The 12,725-nt window shown below is 43.8% G+C and overlaps 1 protein-coding gene across 1 annotated transcript; it reads right to left on the reverse strand.

Moving 5' to 3' along the window:
• Positions 1–3,461: 3,461 nt before the first annotated feature.
• On the reverse strand, positions 3,462–11,879 carry TUFM (Tu translation elongation factor, mitochondrial). Its single transcript, XM_089480320.1, has 11 exons — positions 11,779–11,879; positions 8,966–9,012; positions 8,706–8,868; positions 7,563–7,729; positions 7,161–7,265; positions 6,849–7,013; positions 6,620–6,752; positions 5,682–5,786; positions 5,331–5,482; positions 4,922–5,041; positions 3,462–3,878 (listed from the first exon to the last, which is right to left on the reverse strand). The coding sequence occupies exons 1-11, from the start codon at positions 11,828–11,830 to the stop codon at positions 3,705–3,707; spliced, it is 1,383 nt and encodes a 460-aa protein (XP_089336446.1). The 5' UTR covers positions 11,831–11,879; the 3' UTR covers positions 3,462–3,704.
• Positions 11,880–12,725: the final 846 nt, after the last annotated feature.

Genomic DNA, 12,725 nt, shown 5'->3' on the forward strand with positions numbered 1-12,725 from the left:
AGCAATCTTTCTAGATGAGAGTCCATGCTGCTTTGTGGGGGGGTGGAGCAAATCACCAGAAAGCAACTGCAGACTACTCTCAACTTGAGGTGTGCAGAAGCAGCTCTAGGGCCTTATTGGCAGCCTCAGATCCTCTTCTCCTAAGATGGGCAGGCCAGCATTGACCCATGGATAAGTCAACCCAGATTTTTAGGGTAATTTATTTTTGCCAAAATCTCTCGACTTGCGGTCGAGTATATACAGTAATCACCAGGTGAGGTACAAGTTGGGGTAACGAAGCCTAAAAGCAGTTGTTCTAAGTACTGGAGCCACTTAATTGAAATCGGTGCACCCCATGGTCAGAAGTGTTTTTTTCTAAACTGCACAGTAGATTTTTAATTATAGTGGACCCTTGATATTCACTGAGGTTTGGTTCCAGTACCACTACCACCCACTCACTGGATACCAAAATTCTTGGATTTGACAAAATCAACATTGGGTTTTTGGAATTTATATTTTTTGAATATTTTCAAACTGTAGGTGGTTGAGTCCATGGATGAGGACTCCGTGGATATAGAAGGTTGGCTACTGATTTTTGCAATTCAAATTATTATGTTGGAAGGACTTTGACTATCATCAGTGATATTGAATCCCTTCTGCCCAGGACAGTCTTGGCTGGAGGCTCTGTTTCCACTTTTATTTTTGCAAAGGTGGTTAAGGAGGAAAATGTAGAAAATGACTTGGGGAAAATATTTTTAAATTGCTTTATCAAATGTAAACCCTAAAGAGGAGAATCCTAGGCAGGCTAGAATCTTTGCCATTTGGGATTTATTCTATGTAAAGAATGCATGTGGTTTTTTTATACTGAAAACTGCATTTTCTGTGTGGATAATATTTCTACACAGAAAGGATGTTTTCTGTGTTGAAAATCCATGTTCATTTTATTTATTTATTTATTTTTGCATAGGACAAATCCCAAACTGAAATATTCAAAAACTGCAGTATTCAATTACTTCCTTGCATTGAGCAGTGAGGTGGTAAACAGCTCATTCTTGCCTGTGAGAACAAAATTTACATTCCTGGTTTAAAAAAAACACAACCCTGCATTTTTTCTTGTTTGCTGTAGACTGTGCCAATTAAATCCCACTTTTGAATCTAACCAGTTGGTTTCTGTGAGGATTTACAAAGAGTGCAGGTTCAATTTTATGACATGAGTCATGAGGTTTTCTTAGCTGCCTTGGGACTCAACTGGAGTTCACCTTGATTGTGGCAGGCTGCTTGAAGTTCAGCAGTTCACCCTTTAACACATGTCATAGGAGATTTTTCAATAAGAGCCCCATGGCCATAATCTGCATCTATCACTGATGTGCAAGAACCAATAGGCCTAAAAGCAGTTTGGACTCAGTCTCACAGATAAGGAAACAGCATGAGAACCAGTTCTTCCTGTCCTGTTTCAAATGAAAATGCAAAGTAAAGAATCAAGGTGTACACCTTCTTGGGAACTGAAATAAAGATAGCATTTTTCTCTTCTGTCTCCACCAACCATATTTGTGAAGCGGGCTGGCATGCAAAATTAGGCTGAACGCGTTGGCCTTGGTCAAAAACCAGTGTCAGATTAATGTATTCTGTAACCAAAGTTTTAACAGGGTTAAAACATCAACATCAAGGGAATCTTTGCTTATAACAGTTGTCTTTGTATTCAAAGTACATGCCGAAGTCTCTTGGAGAGGATTTAGTAAGATTTCTGGTTGAGTTCACAGCCTGCATAGTTTCTTCAGCATAGAAAGAACAGTTAAGAATTTTTTTGTCCCCTCAGTGCAAAACATGAGCTTTAGTATAAAAAAGCATTTGCACCTATTGGGGATGGGGGGACAGAACATGTGACATGATATACCAGTAGGTCTTGTCTGCAATGTCCAGGATACTCTGGGATGTGTTTCAAACAGCTGCGTGGCAGTGACAAATATATCCGTAAAGTGCTATATATCTGCATCCTCTGGATTGTTGTCACTTTTGTCCCTAGTGGTTGGCACTAAATTTTTTTGTTGACAGGATGTTTATCTTTCCAAAGAAGGCAATATGGCAAGTGTTTAGTTTGATGGGGGGTGGCTACTGGAATCTAAAAATGGCTAATTAAATAGCATCTGCCCTCATACCATAAAGCTGATTTAGCAGTATTCAGAGTGCAACAAGCATATAGGTGTAATACTACTGACTTTTATTGGAGTGGGAAGCCTAGGAAGTTTACTGAAAAGAAATGGAGTAATTTCAAGATTCTGAGTTGCACCAGTGCTAGCAGACTCTACTTGTAAACAGCAGTACTCCTTTATTAATGTTCTCACATTTTAGTAAGAGCCTCTCTTTAAAAAATGTGGCCAAACTATTGTTTACTGCCATTTGTCACATGGCACAAGAAATGATGTTTTGAGACAAACCAGTTGCTCATCCTTACAGCTGGGGTCTGCAGAGATACTATTTTCTACGCATTTCCACAGGCCCCCTCCCTTTCCTACTCATTTTCTTTGGACCAGTGCAGAAGCAGTAGCCCACAAAATCTTGTACCGTTAAAATGTTAGTTGTCAAACTGAGAGTTACACTTGGCAGTTCAGGATGGAGTGCATGAGGATCCACACGCTCCTGCAAGAAGAGACATTGCTAATGTTTATACAACTGTGCCAAAACTTTGCTCACTTCCAAAATCAGCATGGCAGTGCAGAAGCAAGAAATGAAACCACTATGTACAAAGAAAGCAAAATGTTAGCTTCAGTTCCCATAATGCACTCTTTAGAGAAACACTTCTGGGAGTGATGTAACTTATTTTGCCCTCCATTGTTACTGTGCACCTCTAATCAGTCAAGATCCACAGGGCTGTTCAACATCTGAGGTGTCTAGTGTCATGTTTAGGCTTGCTTATAAGGCTTTAATTTTTAGCTATGACAGTAACTGCAAGGCTCTCCAGTACCACTGTCAGCTAGTCTGCATCTGCTCACTACACTGTATTGTGTAACCTTGACTTTTCTGGAGGGAAAATGTGAAAAAAGCGTTATTGTGAGTGGGCCCTGACACCTGGCATCCCTGCAGATGAGACCTCTCCAGGCCCCCTTATTCTCCACTGCTCTCCTTAAATCTTGTAGGTTCATGTCCATGACCTTCCCATAACCAGATCTAGCCATCTGGTGTGCAGTCTTCCCTCTTTCTAGTACCCTCCACCTTTCCTGGCATCATGGTTTTCAAGTGAGACATGTCTTCTCATGATGTAGACAAAGTGCAAGAGCCTCAGCATAATTATCTTGGCTTCCAGGGAGTTACAGTTTCATCTGCTAGACCCATTTGTTTGTCTTGTTGGCTGTCCACAGTATCCTCAGCACTCTTCTCCAGCACCGTATCTCAATTTTTTTCTATTCCACTTTTTTTTACAGCCCAACCCTCATCCATATGTGGTGATGTGCTATTACTTACCCCTTAAATAACATTACTCCTAATCAGCTTTACAGACTTTTATTTAATAAACCCTACCCCACCCACCAAATGAAGCACATTTTACATCGTGCAGTGCCTTCTCTCCTTTGTGGCAACACTGAATTGCTGACCATTTGCAAAGATCCCATTTCAGAAGGGCAGTGGTGTTCATGACAAAGCTGCAGTATTTTGCACAACAGTTTTTAATCTCAACTTTGAAAGTCCACCTGGCAGATTGATGGAAACTGCCACAAACACAACACGCTTTAATTTGCCCACTTTTCTTCATCACCTGGAGCTAGGGGAAGTGTTTTTGTAACCACACCAGTGCCAATTGTTTTGCTTCCATCTCTCAGTGTGAATCGCTGTCCCTCCTCTAACACCATGGGCTGCCGTAATACCAGAATAAGAGAGGTGTCCTCACCTGGCATCACCAATTCCTGAAGGGAAAGATGAGAATCAGGATCACGCCTACTCACAATTATAAGAAATATCGCACGAATGAAGAAATCTGGAGGGCTGCACAATTCCTATCCTAATTTTAAAGTATCATTGGGAGGAATGTGCATGCGTGATGTCCCTGCCTTTTTTGTAGGACTCATTAAAAATGCTATTCCAAACAAGTATTCACTGGTTGGAAGTTTCCAGAAGCAGCAGTCTGCTAACACAAGGTGGGTACTCTTGTGTGCCTTGAAGTCATGTATGATTTAGGATTACCCTAAGGCACACTTTATTGGGGTTTTCTTGGCAAAGACAGGGAGTTTGCCTTGACAGTACAACTTGCCCAAGATCACGCAGTGGGTTGTCGTGGCTGAGTGGGGAATAAATCCTGGTCTCCAGATTGTTACTCCAATAATCAAAGCTCTCAGTTGTGGTGCGCCTTCAAGTCATTTCAGACTTATCATGGGGTTTTATTGGAAAATCACTTCACTAAATGTGATCATTTCAGGGAGCTAGCTTGTTTTCTGCTGCTGCTGCAGAGACTAGGACCCGGAGCAATGGATGCAAGCTCCAGGAAAAGAGATCCCACCTCAACATTAGGAGGAACCTCCTGACAGTAAGGGCCGTTCAACAGTGGAACACACTCCCTCGGAGTGTAGTGCAGTCTCCTTTGGAGGTCTTCAAACAGAGGCTGCATGGCCATCTGTCAGGGATGCTTTGATTTAGATTTCCTGCATGGCAGGGGGTTGGACTGGATGGCCCTTGCAGTCTCTTCCAACCCCAAGATTCTATGATTCTATGTCTTGGGGTGGGGGAGAGAAAAATAAGAGCATGTAGAGTCAGTAATGGTGGGCAAGCTAACTTCAATGCAACATTTTTACTGTATGGTGTAGACGAAGGACATGGAATTTTAGTGATTTCAGGGAGTGGCAAAAACAACTGAGGGCCCATATTTTGCCCACTCCTGCCGTAAATACAGCCCTTCCATAATGCCTGTAGAAAGCAAGAGTTGGTAAAAGAAAAGAGACAGATATGTACACACCTTCCCTGTGGGCAATTCTATACGACAGGCCATGTCCCAGGTCAGAGAAAACATGACAGGCGTGAAGTTAGACACAAAAGGCTTGTGACGACCCCCTTCCTCCTTACTCAAGACATAAACCTAGGAAAAGAAAGTGACATGTTTGCTTTGGTTGAAACAGTACAGCAGAGAAAAGCAATGCTTTTTATGCTGCCAGCCTAGCAGCATTAGAAAAGCCTATGAATGTCCTTGTGTGCTCCCAAGAAAGCCTTCAGGACAATCTCTAGCTCTTGCACATGTCAGATAACCCATATTCCTCTGTAAGACATGAATAATTGCCATGATGCACTACTATGTGACCCGCTCTCTGCCCCCCATTCCTCTGCAGCAAAAAATTTGTAAGTTACTCAATTCATCTACATCTGCTTACCTGAGCCTCAACTTTCTGGTGTGGCTGGATAGAACCTGGCTTGCACATAACCATCCCACGCCGGATATCCTCTCGCTTTAGCCCTCGCACCAAAGCACCCAAATTGTCACCAGCCTCTGCCCGATCCAGTTGTTTGTGGAACATCTCTACACCTGAAGTCAATAGAGTGCTGTTACCCTCTACAAAGTGCTGCATCCCTCCCAGCCCACAAAAGCCACAGCTCTGGCTTTTGCTACAGTTATGTTTTTACTTAAGGACCACCACAGTGGTTCTGAGATAATTGGTCCACTCACATCATGGAGAAATGAAGAAGGAGGTTAAGATGGCTTGCAGAAAACGGACAAGACTTACCAGTCACCACAGAGCGCACGTTCCGATTATGTCCCAAAAATTCACATTCTTCTCCTTTCTTGACAATGCCACGTTCAAGAGTACCTGTTACCACAGTTCCCCGCCCTAAAACAGGCAAGTTAAATGATGCTACTGTATCTATTTTTAAATTATCGCTGGTATTCTGTTCAGTTGTTCTGAGATTGTAAAATGGATCTCTAATTTTGGAACTGCTGGGGATTTACATTTATGTTACTGACTGACCATGACCCCAAACACCTAACGTTTGAGCCTGGTAGCAGTCCAAAGAAAGGGTTTCTAAAGTGACTCAGATCAGGGTACTGGGAAATGATGGCTGCAGCGCTCTCCCAGGGGATGGTAGGGTATTGAGACAAGGAAATATTAGCAGAACCCTGATAGTCTCTCCAGCTGCCTGTTCCCAACACATCTGATAGCCAGGAGAACATTGCAGAATTCATTTCCCAACACATGCTCTGCAACACCTTAGTCTCCCAAAGTGTTGCAGATCATGAGCTGGAAAATGAATTCTTCAGCATTCTCCTGGTCAAGGGATATGTTGAGTACAGCAGTTACAAGATCACAGGCAGCTCTGTCAGACGTAATGAAGAAGGAACCCCATCATTGCACTTATGTGTGAGGATGCAAGCTTTCATCCTGATTCATATCCCACCTTTCTTCTATGAACATCCACACACACACTTCTTCTTGCAACCACCTTATGAGATAGCAAGCTCTGTGTGACTAGCCCATGGTTACTTAGTAAATCTCATGCAGCGCAGAATAGAACTGATATTTCCAAAATCCCCATGTAACACTGACCGTGCAATCAGAGTGGCTTCCAAAATAAGCAACGGATACAGAATATCCACCAACTACTCTGGATCCCTAACTACTGGCACACTGTGTATATAGAGTGACTGTCTTATGAGGCTTAGTACCTGGTATAGAGTAAACGTGCTCTATGGGAAGCAGGAAGGGTTTGTCAAGCTCACGCTGTGGCAGAGGGATGTATGTATCTACTGCATCCAGTAGCTTCATGACAGAATTCAAGCCCAACTCTGGATTTCGTTGCTGTGAACAACAGGAAGGAGAGAGATGACACAACATATTAAAAAAAGGAAAGATTTCACATAAAACAAAGTTCAAGACACTATATCCACCACTAACCTCCAAAGCACACAGAGCAGAGCCTACAATAACAGGAGTCTTCTCCCCATCGTAGCCAAATTCTGTGAGAAGCTCACGAATCTCCAGCTCTACCAACTCCAACATCTCTGAATCATCAACTGCATCGGCTTTGTTGATGTACACCACAACGTGCTTCACTCCTATCTGGTGCAGCAAAAAAGAAAGATGAGACCTACCTCTACACTATCCCTTTCTCCAAGTTACCACTCCCGTACTTGAAAGAGATAATCCCTATGTTCTCAGAATGAGGTCTCAAACATGCTATAAATCTTCACCCCAGCCCCACATCACCTGTTTAGCAAGCAGAAGGTGCTCCCTTGTCTGTGGCATCTGGCCATCTGTTGCTGCCACCACTAGGATACAGCCATCCAGTGGTGCTGTCCCTGTAATCATGTTCTAAGGAGAACACAAAAGGAACATGTCAGGTTGTGGTTTCATGCAAATGTGAACTCCTTTGAAAAATCAGCTCCTTAACTTGAAGTGGCTTGCATGAAAATGTCAAGTACAAGAAAGTGTTTAAAAAGGCTTTGCAACATTTCTCGATCAACTGATATGCAACATGAAAGAGGCAGCAACAGCATGGGTTCAAATGCAATATGGAAGTATTTTCAGCATACCCCTTCTGAAAAGCATTTTAGATGACGAATATAGGATTTTCAAGGATATTATGGGATCCCACCATCTCATACGTACCTTGACATAATCAGCATGCCCAGGGCAATCTGTGTGGGCATAATGGCGATTGGCTGTTGAATATTCAACATGGGAGGCATTGATTGTGATACCACGTGTCTTCTCTTCTGGTGCATTATCAATTTCTTCATATTTCTTAAATCGGGCACCTCCAGCTTCAGAGAGAACTAGAAGGAACAGAAGAAGAGAGGGGGAGGGAGAATTCTTGAGTATTCAAGAAAGAAAGCTGGCTCTAATGTCTCCTCATCTGGCACCAATGATCAAAAGCAACAGTGGCCATACTTTTGACTGAGCAAGGGCTGAGGGACCAACTGCTGGACACCTTTTCACCCATCTGAACAAGGACATTGAGAGAATCCTCCCTAACCAAGCCTGGAATAGGTACATAATCATCCAAGCTGGTGGAAAGATTCTGGGAACTCTTAAAAACCTAATTCTTCCAAGCTGTATAGTTTAGACACCTAAAATGATTTCCTTATGGCTTGTGTAAGGCAGAGAGGGTTCAGGGTGAGATGCAAGACACAAGAAGAGAACTGCCAAAGCTCCTCTACCGTTCGAACTACTAAAAAGGGTGGGACTCAGGAATCCTTCGCCTGTGTCCAGTTTAGGAAAAGGCAGGAAAAGCATCTGTAGAGTCAGAGATTGGTGTGATGTAGATGGAGATCCTTTTGAGCCCCAGCCTCCAGTTGCCTATCCATAGTCTGGAAGTTTTGAATGGCGGTGAAGATGGTGGAAGTCAAAACTCTTGGTTCTGGGAAAGCTGGAGTCCTCAGACTGACACCAAACCCAGGCACAGGAGATTTGAGCCCTTGGGTCCCACTGACAGCATGTAATGGGACAACCCAACCTCCAGGATGTGAGAAGTTATGGCAACTATGTTCAATGCCAATGTTTAAACCTGCAACAAACACCACTAACATCTGAACCGGATTCCACCCACTAGCAACTCCAACCACTTTGCATTTTCCCATCTGGGTCAAGGCCCATAATAGGAAGAAAAGTTATCTAACCCTGCCCTAGAGAATCAAACCAGGGAGTGGTTAGAAAGCTACATCAGTTCTCTACCTCTTTCCTTCTGGTTTTCTTCTATTACCCAAATAACCAAACAACAAAGTAAAATTCCAGACTGTCCCCAGCTCTCACTTTTAGTGATAGCTGCTGTTAATGTGGTCTTGCCATGGTCCACGTGCCCAATCGTCCCAACGTTGACATGTGGTTTGTCCCGTACATATATCTTCTTTGCTTCAACTGCAAAACTTCGCACTAAGAAAGTTTGCCCATAGAAGGCTGAATAAGGCAGAGACAGCTGCAGAAGACAGAACAGAGACATTAGGGTCTGTCAGGTTGTTTCAAAAATACAACTTTTAATCCCATACTAGACTCCATACCAGAGTTCTTCTTACCGTGGCTACAACACCTTGCAGCAGACGAGACCGACAACCACGCAAGCCTGCAACACACAAACAAAATGGACCATCACCATCATGACAGAAATCTTCTGTCATTGCAATGTTGTACTTGTTAAGTGCAGTGCTTTGCAATAAGTGCATTATTTTTGGACATTCAAGTCTCCCTTTCTGCCCTCTATCACTTTCTCTCTCTTATCTGTGTTTTAACCTTCGGGATAAGTAATTAAAAACAACTTGAAGGGATAAGTATAGATTGGCTTCTGTTGGAACAAGTTATTACTTTTGCTAAAAAAAATCTAATATCTAAAGTTCACTGTATAAAGACACTATTTCATCCACTTTGTTCTCTGGCACTATTTCCAACACTATGTGTAGAAACTTGTAACTCATTTACCAGACATGCAGCAGTTATAGTTAGTTGACTAGTACACTATATGGGGATGGTGTTGGTGTTAAAAGGGGAAGCAGATTTCAATATTAAAATTTCAGATGCTGGCTGGTTTCACATCTGGTCTTCCCCCTTTTTCGATCCAGAGCTGCTTTTACTAAGAAAAATATCCTTAATCATAAATGGTACCTCACTCCTCTTATGTTAGTATGTAGAGAGATCTACATATTATTTATTTATTTATTTCTAAAGCGCTGTAAATGTACACAGCGCTGTTATACAAATGATCAAATGAATAAAAATAAAACCTGCCAATGGCGTACAATCTAAAAATACGTATAAAACAACAGGTAATAATATAAAATAGAACTGGTTAAAATAAGCAAGCAACAATTAAAGCAACAAGCAACATACTGTTTGAGATCACTTTAGCTGTAGTTTATTGTGGCACCAAACCTTTCAGACAATGTCTGATAAAACTGCAGTTTCCAGAATTCCCTGGCACTGAGCCAGGGTAATTAAAACGCTCTCAAACCGGGTTATCTCTTCAGTGTGGATGCAGCCTGAAGTCTATGAAAGCTCATGCTGCCAACTTCTTTCTTTAAGGGAGCCTCAAAGGTGCTACAAGATCTCTTTAATTACACTTGTCCCTCTGTATTTGCTAGGGTTAGGGCACCAGACCCCCGTGAATATGGAAAAACTGCAAATAACAAAAACACCATGTTTTTACCTGAGAGGACACCTCTCTAGGGATCTCTAGGTCCTCCAGTGCAACTCTGTGGTCAATGTCCAACAGACACTGACCACAGAATTGCACTGGAAGAGCTACAAATGCCTGGTACAGTATTGTCTCTAGGGCCTTATACAGACAGGCCAAAATAAAGCTGCTTCGAGTCACTTTGGAGGTATGGTGTTTCAATGATGCATGCGTCCTAAGAATCCAGAAGCTGCACCAAAACCACGCTCCAGTCCTAAGGACTGGAGTGCAGCTTTGGTGCAGCTTCCAGACTCTTAGGACACATGCATCATTAAAACATCACACCTCCAAAGTGACCTGAAGCAGCTTTATTTTGGCCTGTCTGTAAAGGGTCTAGGAATCTCTAGGTTTTTCGGTGCAACTTTTAGTTAAAGTTGACCATAGAGTTGCGCTGGAGGACCTAGATATCCCTAGAGAGAATATATTAATCAAATCCGTGAATAAAGCTGCAAACATCAAAGCTACAAATATGGAGGGATGAGTGTAGTGCAAAAAAAAAGCATTGCTATTCTGTATGGCAGCCCTGCACAAAACATGGTCCAGGGGCCGCATGCAGCCCCCCAAAGGCTCTTGGGTGGCCCATGAGGATGTAGAACGACTTCGAGGCTCCTCTGCTGCTTAGCCTTCTCCTGAGAAGAAGGCCATGGATCAGGGAAGGGGGATGGGCAAGCAAGGCTCCTCCACCATCTGGCTTTCTCCTGAGGAGGAGGCCGGGTGGCAGCAGCGGAGGAAGAGGGGCAAATATTTGCCCTGCGAGGGTCCTCTGCTGCTAATAATAATAAATAATGTATACTGTTACAGGTAAGCAACCCGTCCATTTATAGCCAGCCCAACCACTAGGAATCCGGATGGGTTACAACAGTAAAAACACATTATAATAAAAATGAAAGCCAGGTGGAGGATGAAGATGGGCGAACCCTTGCAATGCCCCTCAGCTGCCTGACTCTCTCTTGAGGAAAAGGCCAGTCAGAGGGAGAGGAGGGCGGGATTAGTGTCAATCATGTTAACCGTTATTAATTAATGATGGTTAACGTTATTGATACTAATTCCGTCCTCCTCCCCCTCTGACTGGCCCAACTTCTTTGGGCCACAGGTAGGCTTTAATTAAATATTAATTAATAATTATTAATTAATATTTAATCAAGACCTACCTGCAATGGCCCAAATAAGTTAACCTGCTTTAATGTTGGCCCCTTCCTATTGCCAAGTTGTGTGCAGGTCTGCTGTGTGGTGTGAAACAGGAAGAGGTCAAGGTGTGTGTCTGTGTCTGTGTAACCAATTAACCAACAAATTGTGCCCTGCCCCAAGACTGCAATGGAACTGGAGGGATGATGATGATGATGATGATGATGATGATGATGATGATGATGATGCAAAGGTCTCCTGGCTTGCAGAGAAGCACGTGCCAGAGAGATAGAAAGAGTGCGCATGCGCACAGGTTCGGTCCCCCTCTCCCCCCGTGAAGGGCTCCTTCTTGCCCTCCCCATACAAAGCGCCGTAATGAACCGAATAGAAGCGCAAAAGGGGTCAAGGGCAGAGTCTTCCAAGGTGCAGAGCCTGCCATAAAGGCTGGGAGGAAGAAGCCTTGGGGCTTTCTTTGGCCTCCCGTCCTGCCCTCACTCTCGCCCTGCCCCTGCCTCCCTCCCAGCCGCTATCACCCACCGACGACACCGTACAGCCCGCCTCGGGCCACCAGCACCGCGCGGCTCGCCATCTTAGCTCCTCCCGGAAGTGACCTCACGCCGCCATGCCCCCTCCTCCGGGCCATATCCGCCATAGAGAGTGGAGGGGGCGGGCTAGAGCGGACTTCCGGTCAACTTCGAAATAGGCGCCACCTTTGGTTTGGGGCCTTGTTGTCTCAACATGGCGGCTGCTGCTATGTGCCAAGGCTGTCTTAAGCCACAACTGCACCCTGCTAGCTGTCTTTCACCAAACTACCACGGCCCAAAACAAAACACACTGCAGAAATAATCCAGTTTGAGACCACTTTAACTCCCAGAATTCCATAGCCTTGAGCTAGGGCAGTTAAAGCGGTACCAAACCAGGTTATCTCTCCAGTGTGGATGCAGCCCTAGTTGTTTCCAACTTACAGCAACTCTAAGGCAAACCTTCCATGGGGTTTTCTTGGCAAGAGTTGCTCAGAGGAGGTTTTTTGCCATTGCCTTCTCTTGAGGCTGAGAGAGAGTGGCTTCTTGCCCAAGGGCACCCAAAAGGTTTCCTGGCCAAGCTGGGAATCGAACCCTGGTCCCCAGAGGCACAGTGCCAACAGTCATTACATCGCCGTCTTGGCATGATGAAATACGCCAATCAACCAATGTTGTATCTCTCTGAAGATGCCAGCCACAGATGCTGGCGAAACATCAGGAATAAGCTCTTATTTTGGGCCACGTAGCCCAAAAAACCCACAAAATACTATGCCGTATCTATTGTCTGGATGCAAATTTTTGGTGATAAAGCAGGAATTTGCTAACATACTGTAACTCATTCTAATCTATTTGCTCCACAAGAGACTACTTTGAGGTCACTGACAAGACTGTTCTGAGAAGCCGAAATGTTCCCCCACTTTAATAAAAGCGTTTTTTGCATTGCAACAGAGGAGGAACTTTGAA

This window comes from Sceloporus occidentalis, unplaced genomic scaffold (genome assembly GCF_023333645.1).
Source record: "Sceloporus occidentalis isolate IW3139 unplaced genomic scaffold, rSceOcc1.0.p SCAF_14, whole genome shotgun sequence".
Taxonomy (NCBI): Eukaryota; Metazoa; Chordata; class Lepidosauria; order Squamata; family Phrynosomatidae; genus Sceloporus; species Sceloporus occidentalis.

What these genes read in the sequence shown, in the direction of transcription:
- TUFM (XM_089480320.1), bottom strand. Translation starts at nt 11,830, where the DNA reads ATGGCGAGCCGCGCGGTGCTGGTGGCCCGAGGCGGGCTGTACGGTGTC. An exon ending in TGCAAGGTGTTGTAGCCACG is followed by an intron (nt 8,869 to 8,965) that starts GTAAGAAGAACT and finishes TGTCTTCTGCAG; the next exon opens with CTGTCTCTGCCTTATTCAGC. An exon ending in CGTGCGCTCTGTGGTGACTG is followed by an intron (nt 5,483 to 5,681) that starts GTAAGTCTTGTC and finishes TATTGACTTCAG; the next exon opens with GTGTAGAGATGTTCCACAAA.